The 18,960-nt window shown below is 45.5% G+C and overlaps 1 protein-coding gene across 1 annotated transcript in view; it reads right to left on the bottom strand.

Moving 5' to 3' along the window:
* crocc2 (ciliary rootlet coiled-coil, rootletin family member 2) overlaps nt 1-18,960 on the bottom strand; it is a 52,848-nt gene that overhangs the window by 9,681 nt on the left and 24,207 nt on the right. The window contains exons 18-35 of the mRNA XM_030727903.1: nt 16,090-16,283; nt 15,479-15,606; nt 14,147-14,316; nt 13,885-14,064; nt 13,306-13,440; nt 13,085-13,228; nt 10,790-11,028; nt 10,544-10,703; nt 10,284-10,451; nt 7,931-8,315; nt 7,734-7,846; nt 7,515-7,635; nt 7,267-7,430; nt 6,744-7,184; nt 4,538-4,687; nt 4,259-4,450; nt 2,378-2,509; nt 38-217 (exon numbers count right to left, since the gene is read on the bottom strand). Of these exons, the coding sequence (XP_030583763.1) occupies nt 38-217; nt 2,378-2,509; nt 4,259-4,450; nt 4,538-4,687; nt 6,744-7,184; nt 7,267-7,430; nt 7,515-7,635; nt 7,734-7,846; nt 7,931-8,315; nt 10,284-10,451; nt 10,544-10,703; nt 10,790-11,028; nt 13,085-13,228; nt 13,306-13,440; nt 13,885-14,064; nt 14,147-14,316; nt 15,479-15,606; nt 16,090-16,283 (3,396 nt within the window). The remainder of the gene's footprint in view (nt 1-37; nt 218-2,377; nt 2,510-4,258; nt 4,451-4,537; nt 4,688-6,743; nt 7,185-7,266; nt 7,431-7,514; nt 7,636-7,733; nt 7,847-7,930; nt 8,316-10,283; nt 10,452-10,543; nt 10,704-10,789; nt 11,029-13,084; nt 13,229-13,305; nt 13,441-13,884; nt 14,065-14,146; nt 14,317-15,478; nt 15,607-16,089; nt 16,284-18,960) is intronic.

Raw genomic sequence — 18,960 nt, 5'->3', positions numbered from 1 at the left:
ATCCACAGACAGACCTCCACAAGAAGATTTTAAGTACCTGATCCTCGAGGCATCTGACCCTCTGCCGATGAGCCTTCTCCCTGCTCTCCAAAGCCTGCTCTGCTTGAAGCTGAGTATCTCTCAGACGCTCCGTCTCCATATCCAGCTCCTGATGATGGCGGGCTGTCACCTCCAGGAGGCGCTGTGCATGACTGTGCTCCATCTGGGAGACATGGACCTGAAGACAGTTCAGATAACTTTATATGACTGAAAACACAGTGAGAGAAAGATAAAGGCTGTGTGTTGTTTGTGCCTCCTGGGGTGTCTCCTGCTACAAATGTCTTTTGTTTTCTGTCATTATGAGCTGCCTCTTTCTCTCTCTGCCACAGCTGAACATGCGAATCCTGTTCCAGAAAGCAGCTTTAACTAACCTAGAGAACTTTGAGGGTGGGAAGCTCTTCGTCTGTGTCTCCAGAAAAGCTGAGCTGAGTTAGTTCAATCAACTCTGAGCGTGGACATCCAGAGATTCACCACAACAACGAGAAAACAAAGATCAGAGCCTTCATTTTAATCCTGTGGAGCTGAAATATGAATGAATGTTGGACCCTGATATTTACCTTAGAAAAAAACAGGAGAGTCATTTTAATTAGTGGCGTCTGCTGAGTCATCATTTACCCAACTTAAATTTTTCCTTTATAGATAATAATCAGATGTTACATTTGATTTTTAGATCCAATTATTTAGCTCTAAACTGACAGGGACAAAAATGCAACCATTCCTGATACTTCCTGTAATTTTGGTGAGTTACAGTAAAAATATTCTGCGTTTCAAACTTTACATCTTAGACAGAAATGCTGAATGTCTGCTGTCATTAAAGGCCTGTTGGAGATCATGTGAGTGCTTCTGAATGAAGGTGAGTCTGAAATGACTTTAAGAATCCAAAACTGAGCTAAATGTGGTTGAAATCTGGATCCAGGGTGCACCAGGGTGTTTCCAAGGTCCTGTACTGGAGCCTAATTGGTGATGGCTTTTTAAAAAAAATTATCCATGCATGTGCTGAAATCAGGGTGAACATATACAGAGGATATCGCACTCTGAATCCACTGCAGTAAGTGAAGAAAGAGACGTGTTGATTCAAACAACATTAAGGTAAATGTGTGTGTTATTCATTTGAGAAATAAAAGATTCCACAAAAACTCCTCCTCATCCTTAAGCATAGCTCTCTGAAGCTTTTGGGGTCTCTGTGATGGTGTAGTAACTTTCCTTTGGATTCTGCTACATGTCTTTATGAGAGGTGCTGCGAAGCTGTCTGCAGGCACTGCAAGAAATGTTTTTTGTTTAGTGTCACTCAGTGTTACATATGGGTGTAATGGTCATAGTCTGTATAGAAAAGATGGACAAAGCCGCCCTGAGTGAAATCTAGCTGTGACAGAGTGACCCCGGCTTTATGCGGGACTGCCCCACATATTACTGTCCAACATTCAGATTGGCTCCAACTTTACAGAGGTCGACACTGTGAGACCGATATTCTCCTAAAGTCTGGCTTTATTGAATGACTGTGAACAAAGCACATAACGTCCTGTGGGGACACCCCTTTAGAGAGCCTCAAAGGGGTCTCCACACAGGAAGTGACAAGCAGGCTTAATACACAGTATTAAAGATGGACGAAGCTTTCAGGTGTGATAAAGGATGCAGAACGCGGAAGCGTCTTAAACCCGCATTCTTTCTAATGGCCTCCAGGGGGTGACCCCTGTGACTGATGTCCGGTTATACAGAAGTCTATGGAAAAGGCCCTTGGACTCCCTCACTCTGTGAACTCCATAAACACCTTCCTGAGGAGTTCATGGACTCAGTCTCAGATCATACTGAATAAAACATGAAGTCCATTTTGTAAATTATGGTCATTATTAGAGTCAGAAAGAAGGATCATCCAGGGTATGTGTGGTTTCACCATCAGATCCAGCTTTCGCTCATCACATTCACTTTCAAAACACTAAGATGGTGAAAACACTCAAGGCCAGCTTCACTAGCCGATGGTTGACTTCAGTTGGCTATGTCCATGTTTTATGCTGTCTCTAGCAGTGCTGGAGCATTCAGAACCCACTGAATGCCACTTAAATACAGCGACCTGCAGTGATGACAGGTGAAATGATTTGGTTTATATGTCATAATTAATTAGAACATTTTCCTTCGTCACAGATGAAGGAAACAGGATCGTATGAGAAGCACAAACAGAGCCATTAAAAATGTATTCCTGTTGAAAATATAACAATCATTTTAGTTGCTGGGCTGTTTTGAGGGTTAAATAAATCTTCTTCATATCAGGGTCCAGTCCCAAACAGTCTGGCTGCCAGTGCAGCCCCGCCCCGTCCTCTGCCGTAATCCTGGAGCCGCTCACCTGCAGAGTCTGCACCTCGTCCTGTTTTGCAGCCAGCTGCCGCTCCAGGCTGCGCACCGCCTGCTCCAGCTGCTCTCGCGCTCTGGCGGCAGACACTGCCTCCTCCTCCTTCTTCAACCTCTCCATCTCCACCTGACAACAGCACGAGGGTGACATAACGTGAACGACTTTACCATGATCGCTCTGCACCCGCGTGCCTTCCTGTAATCGGTGTAGCAGAAGCCGAGCAGAGCCTCTCGGTTCCCACAGTCCACCTCCGTATTTCCATCAGTTCAGGATGACTTTGTACAGAAAACAGAAAACTCAAGAAATAATAAGACTAAACTCCAGGATAATAAACAGTATTCAGTATTTTTATGTGTCTTGTATGTCTTCACTTGGTCCAGGAGTCTTCTGACCAACACTAAACGTGCATTACTTCAGACCTGGCTGCGTTCATACAGAGGCTTCCAGCAGTTGTAGAATTTGCAGTCTTTAATTACATTTAAAGCCAATTGTGGTTTGGCTTCATCATATATTACAGATATTTTACCTCATATTCAGCAAAAATATCTTTTAGGTCCAATGACCAAAAGCAGAGTAATACTTTAGGGTCCAGGTTAAAAAAAAAACAAAAAACACTACTTTTACTGTTTCGTTTCAGCTTTTTGAAACCGGGATTCATTCTCAGTTATTGCATAAAAGTATAACATAATAAATAAATCTCTTTATAACTGCTGCATCAGTGCTTTTCATTCTGTTTAGTCTCACAGCTTTATGTTGTTTTACAGGTTCTACAGGTCACATATGCAAAAAGGCTGATCTTGTTTCATATAGGAACAATATTTTGGAAATATTGCATGCTAGCACCAGAAAGTATTCTCCTGTATGCAAAGACTTGATTGACTGACTTTAACCTTCAAGTGACCCCAGATGTATATTTACATGTGCTGCTGTGATATTTTTAATCATAAAAATGTCTCTTACCATAAATCTGACCCACTGGTGTGGCGAGGATAATGTGGAATTTTTGTAAATATATATATATATATATATATATATATATATATATATATATATATATGTGTGTGTTTTATAAAGTTTTTCCATGAATCATGGCTAACAGAAAGAGTCAGAGATATTCCAAAGTGCATTTTTTTTGTTCATTTGACAACCACAGCTCGGACAAACTTGCTGCTTATTTGGAAACTGTTTGTTGCCCAGATACCCAAATACTATCTCCCTGGTACTGCTCTCTGTTTGGATAAACAGTTGGTAGCTTTCAGAGGCGAGTATCATCCACCAGACCAGGATGGTATAAAGATCAGAGTGAAAGGTGGTGCCAGAATGACAGAACATTTTAGAATATCTGTTATAGATAAAGGAAACCCTACAGGTATGAGAAACACAATAAAAAGTGTTCCGGTATAAAATATAATGGGTCATAAATGACCCCCTCAGCCATATTAGCTGCTACAGTAGTGGGTCGCTTTGGGGTTAAGTGTGAGCTACAGGAGGGATGGTGGCTTTCAGAAATAACCACGACTTGTGCACCTTTGGTGATGCCCTGTTTAAAGGTGCAATGAGCAAAATTGAGGAGCAGTGAAGAGCAACAGCATTTCAAGCCAAAACAACAGGCAAGTACAAAGTGCTTTCCAAAATCCCGGAGCACATACAACAAGGCACCACATGGGTGCACGCTGACAGACACAGTAAAGCCTGTGTCTGTCCCAAGTCTCAGTGATAGAAGCTTTAAAGTCTCTGTGCTTAGCTGACCTGCTGCTCACAGGTTTGGACTCACACACAGACATGAAAGCCTCATTATGCTTTTTGAATTTTGGAAAGAAAGCTGGTGAGAATAACTGTATTTGAAAGGACTGTGCAGCAGGTAAGCCAGCTCACCTTCTCCAGTGCTTTTCTAAGTGCAGATTTGTCTTTATTGAAGCGTGCCACCACCTTCTCCATCCCTGCCTTCTCACTCTGGAGCTTTTGCAAGGAGCTCTGGAGACCGGTGACCTTTTCTTGGAGTTCCTTCTTCTCTCCGTGCAGCTGCTGGGAGGTTTGCAGTTCGGCCTCCTGCTGTTGCTTCAGGCTCTGGGACACAGTTAATCAACCACACATCAAAACAGTGTCTCGACCTCTGTACGTGTATTTGCTTACACTTTTACTAGTGTGACTCACCTCCTTCAGGGTTCTGTTATGTTTCTCGAGCTCAGAAACTTTAAAGTCTGAGTCCTCTTGGACTCTTTGAAGGTTCTGGCTCTGCTCTGTGAGCGTGTGGTTCAGCCTCTTACTCTCTGAGAGGGCGTCTCGTGTTTTATCCAGACGTTCCTATGGGCGCACACACACACACACACACACATTGACATACATGAACCACACATTTTCATCAAAGCACCTTATATTTCCCACCTGCCTTCATCCTCTGCCTCAGACGTGTTTTGCAGGCAGGAGTACAGATTTTTCTATCACTTTTTGTTGCAATGTGCAAAATCAAGACATACTCCACCCAACAAAAATGTTGATTTTAGTTATAAAATAACAACTTTTGAAGTCAGATATACATTTGGTTGAAAAGTGAAATGCCTCTCGTACTCCACAACACCTCTGCAAAGGCCTCAGACAGCCAGTAGATTCAGACTCCTCCTTTCTGTGAGGTGACCCTGCCACTGCATCTCTGGGCCACCCAAGCATGAGGAAAAAGAAACATTCTCATAACTGCATGAGAAACACAATTTACATTTAGATATGCACTCACTGGCCCTGTGTTAGTTACACCTGTACAACTGCTTGTTAACATGAATATCTAATCAGCCAATCAAATGGCAGCAACTCAGTGCAATTAGGAACACAGACATGGTCAGCACGAGCTGCTGAAGTTCAAAGTGAGCATCAGAGAGAGGTAGAAAGGTGATTTAAGTGACTCTGAACGTGGTGTGGTTGTTGGTGCCACACAGGTACTTCAGAAACTGCTGATCTGCTGGGATTTTCCCACACAGCCATCTCTGGGTTTACAGAGAACAGCCCAAAAAAGCAGTCAGAGGAGAATTTACAGACTGCTTCAAACTGATAGGAAGGCAACAGTAACACAAATAACCACTGGTTACAGCCAAGGTGTGCAGAAGAGCATCTCTGAATGCATCCAACCTTGAAGCAGATCAACTACAGCGACAGAGTGCCCCTCCTGTCAGCTAAAAACAGGAAGCTCAGTTCACACAGGCTCACCAAAATTGGACAACAGAAGACTGAAAAAACGTTGCCTGGTCTGATGAGTCTCAATTTCTGCTGCAACCTCTGGGTGGTGGGCTCAGAATTTGGTGTAAACACCATGAGAGCCGGGATGCCTTATACCAACCGTTCAGGCTGCAGGTGGGGGTGAGCGTGTGGGGATGTGTAATACAAACCAAGTCACACCAAAGGAAAGACAAACATTCAAAGCACACCTGAATTCATATCTGCAGATTAGCCTCTAAGTCAGGGATGGGCAAACTATGGCCCGTGGGCCACACCCGGCCCCTTGGTCTTTTTAATCCGGCCCATCAAAGATTGGTACAGAATTGCCCAAATCAAATCACATCATAATTATGACTGATGTTGAGGATTCTGAGAATTGCTACAACAAAACTAACACCAGACTTCGATGCACTGGCTAAAACAAGACTGTTCCCTCTAACAGCAAATGTAAGTATTAACACTGTAATGCCTTTTTTTTATGTTTGATATGTATGCATCTGGTGCTGGCCCGGCCCATCTGTCAAATTTCAAAAAGTCAGTGTGGCCCCAGAGCCAAAAAGTTTGCCCAGGTTAAGTCATGTGACATATCCACCAGTTACAGTTTGGGTTTTTTTGGCTGCTAGCTTACAGCTCTCCTTCGTCTCACACTCACTATCATACCCAGCAGTCTCGCTGCCGCCGGTTCAGATCCAGCTCTCTTTGGTTTGCTTTGACATTTGGTTTCCAGCTGCTGACGTGCCCTGTCTGGCTGAAGCCATAAGACAGGTAGCTTTTATTAATGGGGTGGGTCGTCTGCAGCGGTGGTCAGCTGTGGTTTGATGGTTTGATCCAAACAAGAAAGTTATCTGTTTTCCTCCTTCATTAAGCTTTATTGTGCTCTCATATTTCTAACCATCTGATAATTACACAAACCGACTCGGGTTCCTTTTGACAAATAATCCAAAACAAAGTCCAGAAACATTTAAGTAACAATTCCTTCATTTTTGTATGAGGCAGATCTACTCATCTACTAAATTTCACTTTTGAACCATATTTGTGTCTTCGTTGTGAACCATTTAGGCACCTTTTTAATGAACAGGACATTGCTGTGTGTCTAATTTACTGCTCAGGTTTTGAAAACCTTGCATCAGGTGCATCAGGTGGTAGCCTGTACCTGCAGCAGCCTGCGGTCCTGCTCGCTGGCAGTCAGAGCCCTCTGCAGCTGCGTTATCTGCTCCTGCAGGGCTCCGGTGTTGCTCCTGCTGTCACTGAGGGTGTTTGACATCTGGTGAATCCTGTCTCTCAGCTGGCTCTCGTGCTGTTCGCCTCGAGCCAGTGATGCGGTCAGCCTCTCCTCGCTAACCCTCAGCGCTGCGCTCCGGTCTTCACTCTCACCCAGCTTCCTCCTCATGTCTGTCAGCCTCTCCTGCAACGCGCTCGCCTCAGCATCCAGCTCTGCCACTCTCAGCTGGGCCCTCTGCAGCTCTCCTTCGAGGGCACGTTGAGAAAGCTCCAGACTTCTCACCCTGCTTTCTGCTGCCTCCAGAGATTTCCTCAGTTTCCGCTGTTCTGCATTTGAACAGGTTTCTAACTCTTGAACAATCTCCAACTTGTCCTGTAGAGGAATGGGAACATGATTTCCTCAACCTCAAAGACGATGCTGTAAAGATTTCTCTCGACATGTATTTGCTCTTTACCTGCAGTGCCCTGGATTCAGCCTGAGCGGCTTGCAGACTCGTCCTGAGCTGAGCTATTTCCTCCTCAAGGCTTCTCTTCTCTCTCTCTGTGCGACGTGCTGCTTCTTCCTGCAGGGTAAGGGCAGTGTGTGCCTGGTGCAAATGTTCTTCCATCTCTCGTTTTCCTGAGAGAAGAAACAAATCTGTTATATATGTAAAATATGCTACTGATAGTCTCTGTATAATTGTAGGGTTTACTGGGTTTTTACCCTCTTCTGATTGCTTCAGGGACTTCTGTAGTTGCAGCAGTTGGGTGGCTGACTTATCCTGACTGCCTCTGAGTTCAGTCACATGCTGAGTTAGACTGACCACCTGAGCCTTGGCTTCATCCTGAAGAAAGAAAAGGAAACAATATAAGTGAACATACCCATAACATCAGCGTTTGTATCACTGGACTCATAATGAGTAATCAAGACTTTCAAATCTACCCTTTCTCTCTGAGCATCCCTGAGTTCCTGCTGGAACTCCTGCAGGGCTGTGTGCACTGATTGGATGTCCAGCTCTTTGTCTTCACCATAAGACACGGTCTCACTCTCTCCTCCTGAGCAGACACCACACTCATTAATTCATCTTTTCAGAGAGAAACGTGGAAGCATGATGCCCTATTATAAGAGCATGATTATACCTTTTATGTGCAAGTGGCCTCTCCAGGGAGAGGGAGTCCGTCTTCGTGACCCCGGTTTTTCTGAAAGCCTCGAATGGTTGATGCCAACAGTGCGGCGCAGAGCTGCACACAGCGCTGCCAGCTTGAGCTCCAGGTCCCTGCATTTAGCATCGCTGGCTTCCAGCTGCTCTCCCAGGCCCTGGGCCTTGTTTCTACCCACACCGACCTGCATGGAGAGTTCCTTGATCTCCATCCTGGCATCCTCCAGTGCTGCCTCCAGCTGGGCAGTGGTTTCTCTGTGCCTCTGGTCACTCTGCTGCTGAAAAGCTTCTTTTTCCTGCAGCAGCTCTCGGCTCTGATCCTCCGCTGACTCCAGCTCCATCACACGACGCTGCAGACCTGCAACCTGTGAAATGCACAGAACCACCACCCCCAGAGAAACTGAATTTACTTATTCATGTGTTCATTACATAATGTAGATAATTCATAAATGTGAGAAACCAAGTACTGCAACTGAATTTGTAATCAATTACAATTTGAGGACACAGATCAACATACTCGCCAAGTGCTTTATAAATAAAGTTTGTTATGGTACAAAGAACACTGTTTGTTCATCTGAGCTGCCAGTTAATTTCTGGAATGAGTACCGACTCACTGATGAATTATTTAGTAATCACAACCAAATACATAATATAGTACATGAAGATGTATGCAACAGCACTTCACAAACACGTACAAATATCATTGTAAGCAGAGTCTCACTGATCTGCATGTTAGTCTTTGTCTGCATGAGAATCTGAATCTGGGTTTAATAACAGCGTTATGAACAGTGATTAAAAACATAATAACTAATAGCTGTAGTTCAACTCATGGAGAGCCGTCCTCCTTCAGGATCTTCTGGTAGCAGAGTTCATGGTTCCATCACTGACAGCACAGCAGCCCCAGACCATCACACTCCCACCTCCATGTCTGACTGTTGGTCTGATGTTCTCTTTATGAAACCCTCTGTTAGTTCATGCAGACTCAAACGGGACTCAAACCTTCCAGAAAGTTCAGCTTCTCTTATCAGTCCACAGAATATTTTCCCAGAAGTCTCGGGGATCATCCAGATGTTTGTGGGCAGATGTGAGACGAGCCTTTGTGTTCTTGTTGGTCAGCAGTGGTTTTCTCCTCGCAGCTCTCCCACGGAGGCCGTTTTTGCCCAGCCTCTGTCTGATTGTTGAATCATGAACTCTGACCTTAGCTGAGCCAAGTGAGGCCTGCAGTTCTTTAGATGCTGTTCTGGGTTCTTCTCTGACCTCCTGGATGAATCCTCGATGTTCTCCTGGAGTAATTTTGGTAGCCGGTCGCTCCTGAGAAGGTTCCCACTGCTCCAGGTTTTCTCCATGTGTGGATAACGGCTCTCACCATGGTTCTCTGCAGTCCCAAAGCCTTTCAGACTGATTGATGTCAGTGACTGTGTTCCTCAGCTGCTTCTTTAGATCGTGGATGATGTGCTGCTTTCTGACATCTTTGAGCCTGCTTCACTTTGTCAGACAGCTTCTGTTTAACGTTCCAAAAAATGTGGTTAATTCATGATTTAACCAGGAGCAACAATTACTGTTTCACAGCACTGTGGTCACAAGCTGTGCCATTTTTCTACCCTGGAAATTAGCACAGACAGCAACATGTTAGCCTGCAGGGGCCATGGTGACAACCTTTGCTGCTTTCTTCACCATTATTCAATAAAAGCCAGAGTTTGGAAAAGTGCTTACTGACAGCCGGCCGGTGGATTCAAACCCAGGACCTTCTTGCTGTGAGGTCAGTCCTAACTACTGCAACACTGTGCCACATGTTCAGATTTAGGAGAAACTCAAAGTTTTGTTGACATCTTTCCTTCTATTTTCATCTATTTTTGATGGTTCTTTAAAATGCCTCCGTGCTCCGCGGCTGCTGCGACCTGCTTCACATCAAACCGGAGAATACGTCGGCCATCAGCTAAACTGGTTTGCTGAGGTCACAGACTGGTTTATATGTATAGTTGCATTTAGTTTGAAAAGGGAAACATTAACCAGGCTTCTAATATATCATAATGATCATTCATTTATTTTGGCATGCAGAATACACACATGTGACACACATTTATTCTAACTGCTCTGGGGGGTCGTGGGAATTCAGAGACCTGAAATGGGAAATTATGGGACTGAAGAGCTTGAAAAAGTTATTTATAATTTAATAACTTGCTGCTGAGCAGCATTTAGGTTGTTCAGACCCATCCCTGCTGCAGTCGCCCTGGTTCATGGTGTCTGTGTGTGAGTATGACATGTGAGGTGTGTTTGCCAGGGTTGAATGTTTGCTCTAGCATGTTGTTAACAGACTCCCGGAGGCCTTCTACCTCGTTCAGCACCGCTTCCCTGCCAGCCTCACACTCCAGCACTCTCTGCCTGAGCGTGAACGCCTCGCCACGTGCCTCCTCCTCTTTCTGCTCCCCCTGACACACCCGGGCCTGCAGCTCCCGCAGTTCCTGTTTCTGCCGGCTGTTCTCGCCTTCAAGCACCTTTATCTGATCATGTTAACACAGCACAAGCTTCTCAGAGCTAATTCTTTATTTTAAACAAATCAGATGAGAAAGCGGTGACCTCAGTAATCCTCTACCTGTCTGCGCAGCTCCTGCAGCTCTCTGCGCGCCTGCAGACGAGCCTTCTCCAGCTCTCTCATGCTGCTCCGCAGATTCGTTGCCTCTTGCTGCATCGAGCTCTTCTGCTCCTCTAAGACGGCCACTTTCTGCTCGTTCTCCTCCACCGCTCGTCTCAAACTAGTGAAGGTTTAACAACAGAAAATATCAAAAGCATCCAGTGTTATTGTATGATTACTGCAACACGCCTTGCGAGGCAGCTGTACCTGCTGTTGTCACTCTCGGCTCTCTTGATGAACGCTCTCAGCTCCTGGTTGGAGGCCTGGATGGCCTCTTTCTCTCTGGTCTCATCACCCAAAAGCCGTCTCAGGTCCACTGCTTCTTTTTGTAGCTTGTCTCGCTCCTGTGCGCAGCCCTGAAGCTCTCTGTGAGCCTCAATCAGCTCCCTTTGGCCTTTAACACGTCCATCCTCTCCCTCCTGCAGCTGCTGACGGAGGCCCTCCAACTTCATGGGAAAGAGAATTAAAGGCATGATATAACAATAAGGGAAATCAGAGGTTCAGCAACAAGAGCAAGCAATGAAATAAATAATTTAGAAACTCTCAGCTTTTTTCTTGAGTTCCTGTCAGTCCAGCCCAGAATTTATTTGGTAACAAAATCCTCCTACACGCCGACTTAGGATCGAATCGTGTATCAGAGCGTGACTGAAAGCTCCTATTTTCAGCATCATCTGCACAGTCTCAGCATGCTCTCTGACCTATATTTAGTTTTATGGCAGCATGTTGTGTATTGTATTGAAAGAAGAAGGGAGGCCCGAGCTCAGCGGGGCACGCATAAGAGCCAGTTGGGCCTGTAGCCAGGTGCTGTCTCTCCCTGTCTCCTGTTTGCAGCTCATAGTGCGAAGAGAGCAACATGATAAACAGCAGCCCCCCCGGAGAAGTGGTGGGGGAGAAGGAGGGAGAAGAGGGAGGACGAGGAGCAGGATGAGGAGGAGGAAGAGTGTTATGTTTAGAGGCCACACAAGATGGTTCGTCCTCATAAACTCTAAAGTGAGAAAAAACAAGCCAGTGCTGATCTGGCCCAAGTATACTTTATTTTATCTGATTTTTGGGTGGGGAGCGGGGGTGGGGGCGGAGAATATGAGGGCAGCAGTGTTGTGTTATGCGGATGGGAGAGGGGGACCCAGAGTCCCAGTGGAGCCAGCCTCTCGTTGCTGCGAGGGAGAAAATAAACACTCCACCACCAGCTTATTTACACAAGAGGTTAACTTAAACTTTGATTTCACATCGTGGTACCAGAGAGCGTATCCTCCGCTCGCTCGTTCTCCCTCTTCTCCCTTCGTTCTTCTTCTATGTTCTCGAGCTCTTTGTCACACTTTCTCACTCCTGCTTTCTGACACGAGAATCCTGAGATGGGATTCGTGAAAATAATCAAACGAGGGAGCGAGCAGGGGTGGCCAAATATGACAGCGCTGGTGAAGCCTGACTTGATATATGGTAGGGAGGGCCGACCAAACCTCAAAACTCTTCTGCTCTGGCTCCACACGTCCCCATTCATTATTCTTTGACAAGACTAAGGAGACAGCACGAAGACAGGATGACCCTAAATTTTGCTTCTTTTTTTTAATGAAACCAATAAGTCCCACACAGATAAACAATCCCTTTTTCCAGGGAGGCCAGGCTTTTAAATCATGGCATGGTGGGGCCTTTACAACTCTGCAGTTACATCTTAATGAGGTGAGTGTGAGCTTGTTATTTCACTAAAACGCCCAGCGACCCTCTGCCTGGATTCCTGACCTTAAGCAACCTCGAGAGATGAGATTTACGGCTCCCTCATTTGGCTCAGAGAGGTACGTCACTGAGCCAAAATTATAGTCTCTAATTGCATTTTAATGTTTATATTAAGGTCAACAGAACTAAATTTTCCTCCTGTGGACTTGACAGGAAAAGGACACAGAGTACGAGTCTTAAGGGAGGACGCTGCACCACCTTTCCTTGCAGGATTTGGCCCAGTGCACTCTGCACCTGATGGCACCCTGATGTTAGTAAAGCTCTGCGACACCAGCCAATGTCAACACAGGCGTATGGTAAATGGCTCTCTCTTGCACTGGTACAAATTGGTGCAAACTCTTGCTCACAGCAGAAGCAGATGAAAGCTCCCCCGTCCTATGCCAAGCCAAACAAGCCAGAAATTTCCATTTCTATTGTACAAACCCGTGCCATCAATTTAGTGACATCCAACTGATATATTATATACTCAAAAACAACATCCAGGATGCCTTTCTAGATATTATGCAGTGCATGGAAAGCAACCGAGGTACAGCTGAAATGATCATTTAAGTTAGTTCTTTGGGCATATTGGCAAAAAACAGACCAGCGAGCATCAACTCTGAGTCCTTTTCAGGGTCTGACAAACACACAATCAGACTGAATTAAACAGCAGCTGTTTGTGGTAATCTGCTGATACCTACAGAGTAGTCCCACTGAAGTAACAAGCATGGTGTTTCAGTAAACCTCGCAACAAAACAGAACAACATGGTGAAGACTTTTGGAGGTTCCCACCTCCTGTTGAGCATGCTCTCTCTGTTGGTTCAGCTCTCTGAGCTGCTCAGTGAGGCTCTTGTTGGCGCTCTGATGGGAGTTCAAAGACTCTTCAAACTGCACCTGCAGTTCTCGCAGCTCAGACCGAAGGACGGCCATTTCATTCTGCAGTATATAAAACCAGGTTACATGCAGAGAAAAGAAGCGTGAACAGAGCCAGTGTGGTCCTGTCATAGTTATACCTCGCCCCGCTCCTGTTTGCTAAGTGATGCCCTCTGCAGGCGTTCCATCTCCATGTCTGCTGTGGCCAGGTCCTGTCGCAGGGATGCGAGCGTCTCTGTGAGGACAGCCTTCTCTGCCTCCTTCTGAGACAAAGCCTGATCAAAACACACTGCGGAGTCAGAACCAGTCATACGTAACTCAGAAGAAGTTCTTGGACATAAAGAAACGTGTTCCAGGGTTCTTGTTTGGGATTTATTGAGTTTTGGTTGCTGTTTTAATTTTCTGGCTTGTGTTTCTATGTTCAGATTTTCCTAGTGTCTCCTCTGTTTCTCTCTGTCTTATCCATGTGTTAGTACCTTTGTCTTCCTTATTTCCACTTCCTGTTAGGTTTTGGCTCTTGCTTTTCCTTGCTTGTCTCCTTGACCTTGTGTGTATATACTGTATAATCCTGCCCTTTGTCAGTTTTTTTAATCTTCTGGTGTAACTCATGCTCTTCCTGCTTCCTTCAGGACTTGGTTTAGCTTGTAAAGTGATCATTTTCAAGGTGTGACTTCCTCTCTCATGAATCTCTGACACCCTGTACAGACCACCTCTTGTACCTGCTGCTTTTCATTCTCAGCCTGCAGGAGGCTTTGGCTGAACTCGTGCTTCAGCCTGGCCAGCTCCTCTTGCACCCGCTGCAGCTCCTTCTGGCTGTGCACACGCAGCTCCTCACACTGTCTGCGCAGCTGCTCCTCGGCTTGCTCCCGCTGAAGCATCAGCTCGGCACGCTGCTGCTCCTGTCAACCAGAAACACTTCAGTCTAATTAGTTGACAGATACTTAAAGTATCTCGTTTGATTTGATCGGAGTCAAAGTGTACCTTTTGCTGACGCTCTGCTTCGAGCTGCTCTCTGTGAATTTGCTCTTTGCTGTTCAGAGTCAACAGGGTACTCCTCTCCACCTGAGCCAGTTTCTCCTCCAACTTACTTCTTTCTTCTGTCGCTTGTGCAAATTGCTGTTCAGCATCTGCTCGCACCTGAGCAGCTTCACCTGCACAGATAAATGCACCCTTGAGTCTCAGCTACAAATTTTATTTGCAGATAAACTGATGATATTACAGATTTTATTTTGGGTTCTCTTTGAAGAATAGACTCATAGTTGTCTTCGTGTGGAGCACGCTAGCTGAACAACTTTGATCTGCAGGGTTTAAAGTGGCATTTAGCAGCAACTCTGAGATCTGCTGCAGCGGAGAGAAAGGACAAAATCATTTTTATGGTGAGCTCCAGCAGATGGATGGCACATGAGTCATCACTATCATATGGAAGCATGATATCACCCTATGCCAACCCAACACTGACCATGGACACCACAGGCACCACTCCTACAAATGCCAGTACTGCAAACTTTACCACAAAGCACACACTAACCAGTCTGACCTGCAGCTCTGTAAACTTTGTGTATAAGCTTTAAGTAACACAAACTCATGGTCATTGAATTGAAGACCTTCACAGCATGAAATAAGCAGACTTCAGTAACACATCCACACAGGTCCTTCAGCATTATGCTTTAAATTCCAGTCTGACACACATGCTCTGCTGAGCAGTTTTACTCTACTTGATTCTTTGTTATTTTTCTCCATCTCTGAGAGTGACGTCCTTTCCTGCGTCTCTGCCTTCAGCTAGCAGACAGAAACAGTTTGCTGATGTTTGAATAGTTTTATTTAAATGGACCTGCCACTTAAAAAAGGAACTCAGTTTATACTCACTCCCTCTCTGTAGCACTAGCTCTACAGCAAAGATGCTGAAGTACATGCATGACAGGGATGAGGAGGTGATGCAGGCATGACTGTGGGGTGACATTATTTTCTCCATGGCATCACTGTAAGCAAAGCCAGGCTGCAGCACACAGAAAATGAACTCACTTTATATTAAGATGCATTAATCTGCCAATCAGATTTAGTTGCTGATTAACTGAAGGCTGCTCTGGATTGTTCTGGTCCACTTTAACCTCTGCTTATCTGATTCATGTGTGTGTTTGTGCAGAGTAGTGAGACCCTGGTCAGCTGAGAAAGCAGCTCCAGTGATGCTGCAGCCCAGCTGTTGCAGAGCTCACAGCTGAAATATGGATCTCTTGTGGGTTGCTGGAAAGGCTTCATGGCCGGGGGGGCTTGGCACGGAAAACAGTGGGGTTTCTGAGGGAGAAGACTACTCACGCGTCAAGGCCTCGTTAGCTGAGAGCAAGCCGCGCCTCTCCCCCTCCAACCTGGTGCGCTCAGCCTCCAGAGACGAGGCGAGCTCCTGGCTCTCAAACAGGGCCGTCTCCAGGGACTCCTTCTCTGCTCTGCAACACAGCGGTGAAATGGTTTGAGCACTGAAAAAAAAAAAAGACCTTTGAACCTTTAAGGTGTGGAAGGTCATAAAAGCCAATCATCCATAGTGGGCACAGTTTCCACATAAAACCACGTTACTTAAGGAGTCTTGTTACACGAAACTCGCTGCAAAATGACCGTAAATACCCGACGGCAGTTGGTTTTACTTAAACAAACACACAGAGACGCACTCTGCGATGCTTTTGAGGACACTGCACTCACATTCGTTCCTTACACTCTGATACATGCCTAACTCCAATTTATGCTGAATGCAAATGCTAAGAAGCAAACTGGGAGAGCTGGTTTTATATATCAAATTGGTCCCAAACATTTTAGAGGTCCAACCACACAAACAGATACACACAAACTACAAACACACACACACACACACACACACACACACACACACACACACACACACACACACACACACACACACACACACACACACACACCTCAATGCGACCAGCTCCTGCGTGAGACCACAGGCCTTTCGGTCAGCGGAATTTAGCTTGACATCCAGAGCTGCCTTGTCCTTGGCCAGCTCCTCCCTGTCATGGGTAGCTCTCTTTATGGTTGCGGTCTGTGTCTCCAGCTCCTTCTTGCACGCACACAGCTCCTCTGTCACAGAGTGTAACTGCCTTTTGACCTAGAGATGGGCGCAGGCAGGAAAAAAATCAAACATTTCTTTACACATTAAAATACAGCACGCACGCTTCATAACACACTTATGGCAAACACATTTTTGATTGTGCTCAGCCAGAGTCTGAGAAGTGGGAGAGGAGCGGGAGACTGACAGATGGATACCCTCACCTATGGCCACGAGCTGCACGTAGCAACTAAAGGAATAAATTCACGGATCAGGGAAGGAGCTTCATCTGATGGGTGCCTGGGTGAGCCTTAGGAACAGGGTAAGGGCCTCAGTCTTTCAGTGTAGAGCAGCCGCTCCTTTCCATCTGCTTCAAGGATCTGATTAGGATGGATAACTTGAGGTGTTTCAGGCATTTCCAAACAGGAGGGTAGCAGCGGGCACTCGCCACCATGACTTCAACCCCTGGTTAGTGAAGTCCTGTCATAAAGCCTCAAGTCTAGAATTTTCACCACTGCCGTCTCAGTGTATGCACATGTACTCTTTTTGTAACCAGACCAGTTGCCCCCTGTTGGCCATTAAAAGGACTGCAGGTTAAATCATTTCTCTGGCTTACCTTATCAGACCAAAAGCCACACCCACCTGTGTGCATCTGTCTGTCTTTTGGGGGGGGCTCATGGAAATGAATACCAAACAAACTGAAATTAGGTTTTAATGAGTTCTAATGATTTTAAATGTAGACAGACCTCCTGCCTCCATAAACATTCATTAGGAGACACAATTTGGTGACTGCACTGAAGCATGAGGTAATGGAGCTAACAAAATACAGTCCAAAAATAAATAAATGTTTTATTTTGTTAAGTAACAAATGTCTCACACATCCTGTAAGTTTGCAAAGTAAAGGAGTTAAAGAATGGACTGAACCACTCTGAGGTGTATGGGGGGGTTGCTTTTCTGTTTTAATTTTTAAAATGTACTGATTTGCTTCTATAATAAGCACAAGAGCTTTCAGTGCATATTAGTGTATGCTGTCAGGATCCAGGGCAGGCTGAGGTCTCTCCTTGATTTTCTCTCTCTCTTGCTCTCAGGTGGAGAGGTGGGTGGAGTTGCCTTTTCCCCGGCTTCCTTCTGCACACCTGGAACTCATTACCTTCATCAGTACTGGGTACTTAAGGACATCATCCCCACTTTGGTGGTAAATCGGCCAATCTTGTGTAAGTGAGATTTCTGTAAAGTAACGCTCATCTTTGACCTCCTTCCCAGTTTACCTCTCGGAGTTCCTGCTTCACTGTGAAAATTCCCTGTTGTCTCTACTGGAGTCAAAAGACCAGAAGCTGTCGCGTTCATGTTCTGTGACTTTCTTCGGAAACAAGGACTTACCAGTAACTCACCTGTCTGCCCAACAGCTACCTCTTTCTTGGCTCAGCGTTCTTCTTGGACAAATAAGGTTTCTAAGCTGAGAATCATTAAACAATCTCAGTCAGCCTCACAGCTCTGGCCTCCATTAACAGATTCCCTCCCTGTGCTCCGTTATTGCTGTTAGTTGCCACCTGAGTAACACAATTAAACCTTTTAAAGCTTCGTCAGCTGTCGGCTTCCTGGGTCCAACCTGCGACACGTGCATTATACTAAACATTGCATACAGTCGTGAAAAAAGGAATGTTTTCACAGGACTGCATAAAGTCCTGTGAAGAACTACGTGCACCCTCACAGCTTCCATAAGAATTAAGGGGGTCAGTCACAGCTATTCAGCTATTCAGATGCACTTGATTAACTGATCATTATCAAACTCACCCCAAACTCAGAGAAACTGCTCCATCTGAGACGCTACAGGCCTCAGTTAGCATGTTAAATGTTAACGTTCATGAAAGGAAAATTAGAAAAAAAGACCGAACAAGAGTGGCTGGTTTGGAAGGGCTGCAGCAGAAAGCCTCTTCTCTCTAAGAGAACATGTTTGCAAAGCTGCATCTGAACAAACCACAAAGACTTCTGGAACAGACGAGACTGAAGTGCAGATGTTTGTCCATGATGCACAGCAGCACGATCGGAGAAAGCCAAACTCAGCACAAACACCTCAGAGCAGCAGTTGTCAGCACGGTGGAGGAGGGCGGAGGATCTGGGCTCCCTGCAGTCACTGAGTGGACCCTGAACTCCTCTGTAGACCAAAGTGTTCTGACAAACTGGGTCATACAACAGGACCATGATCCCAAACACAGCAGCAAATCTCCAACACAAAGGTGAAAAAGAAAAGAATCCCTGACCCAAAGTTCAGACTTCAAGACCTTCTGAGAGCTGAGCATAATTCAGTGCCTGCAACCCTCAATGAACTGAAGCCAAGAGGGGGTCAAACATTGGGCCGTGTGACAGACTGATAAAGTCACACAGAAAACGGTTACTTCAACTTACTGCTGCTAAAGGAGGCTCTGCAAGCTGCTGAATGAGGGAGTGTGCTTGGTTTCCACAGTCCTGTGGAAACATTTGCCCATGACAGCAGCTGGATCATTCCACATCAAATCGTCCTGTAACTTGTTCTGAGCAGCCACCTGCTGTATCCTAAATGCTGATATGAGCCCTGACATGCACTTTTTGAAGTTTCCACCTGTGAATTATGAGAACACCCAGGGTACCAGTGCTTGTTTCTCTTCCTCTACATTAAACTGGTGCAGTTCATTTAAACTATGACATGAAACTGATGCTTCAAGCTGATTATAGAAAAAATTATACTGAACCAAAAGTA

The sequence above is a fragment of the Archocentrus centrarchus genome, chromosome 4 (assembly GCF_007364275.1).
Source record: "Archocentrus centrarchus isolate MPI-CPG fArcCen1 chromosome 4, fArcCen1, whole genome shotgun sequence".
Classification (NCBI taxonomy): domain Eukaryota; kingdom Metazoa; phylum Chordata; class Actinopteri; order Cichliformes; family Cichlidae; genus Archocentrus; species Archocentrus centrarchus.
This window is presented reverse-complemented; position numbering and strand designations above follow the sequence as displayed.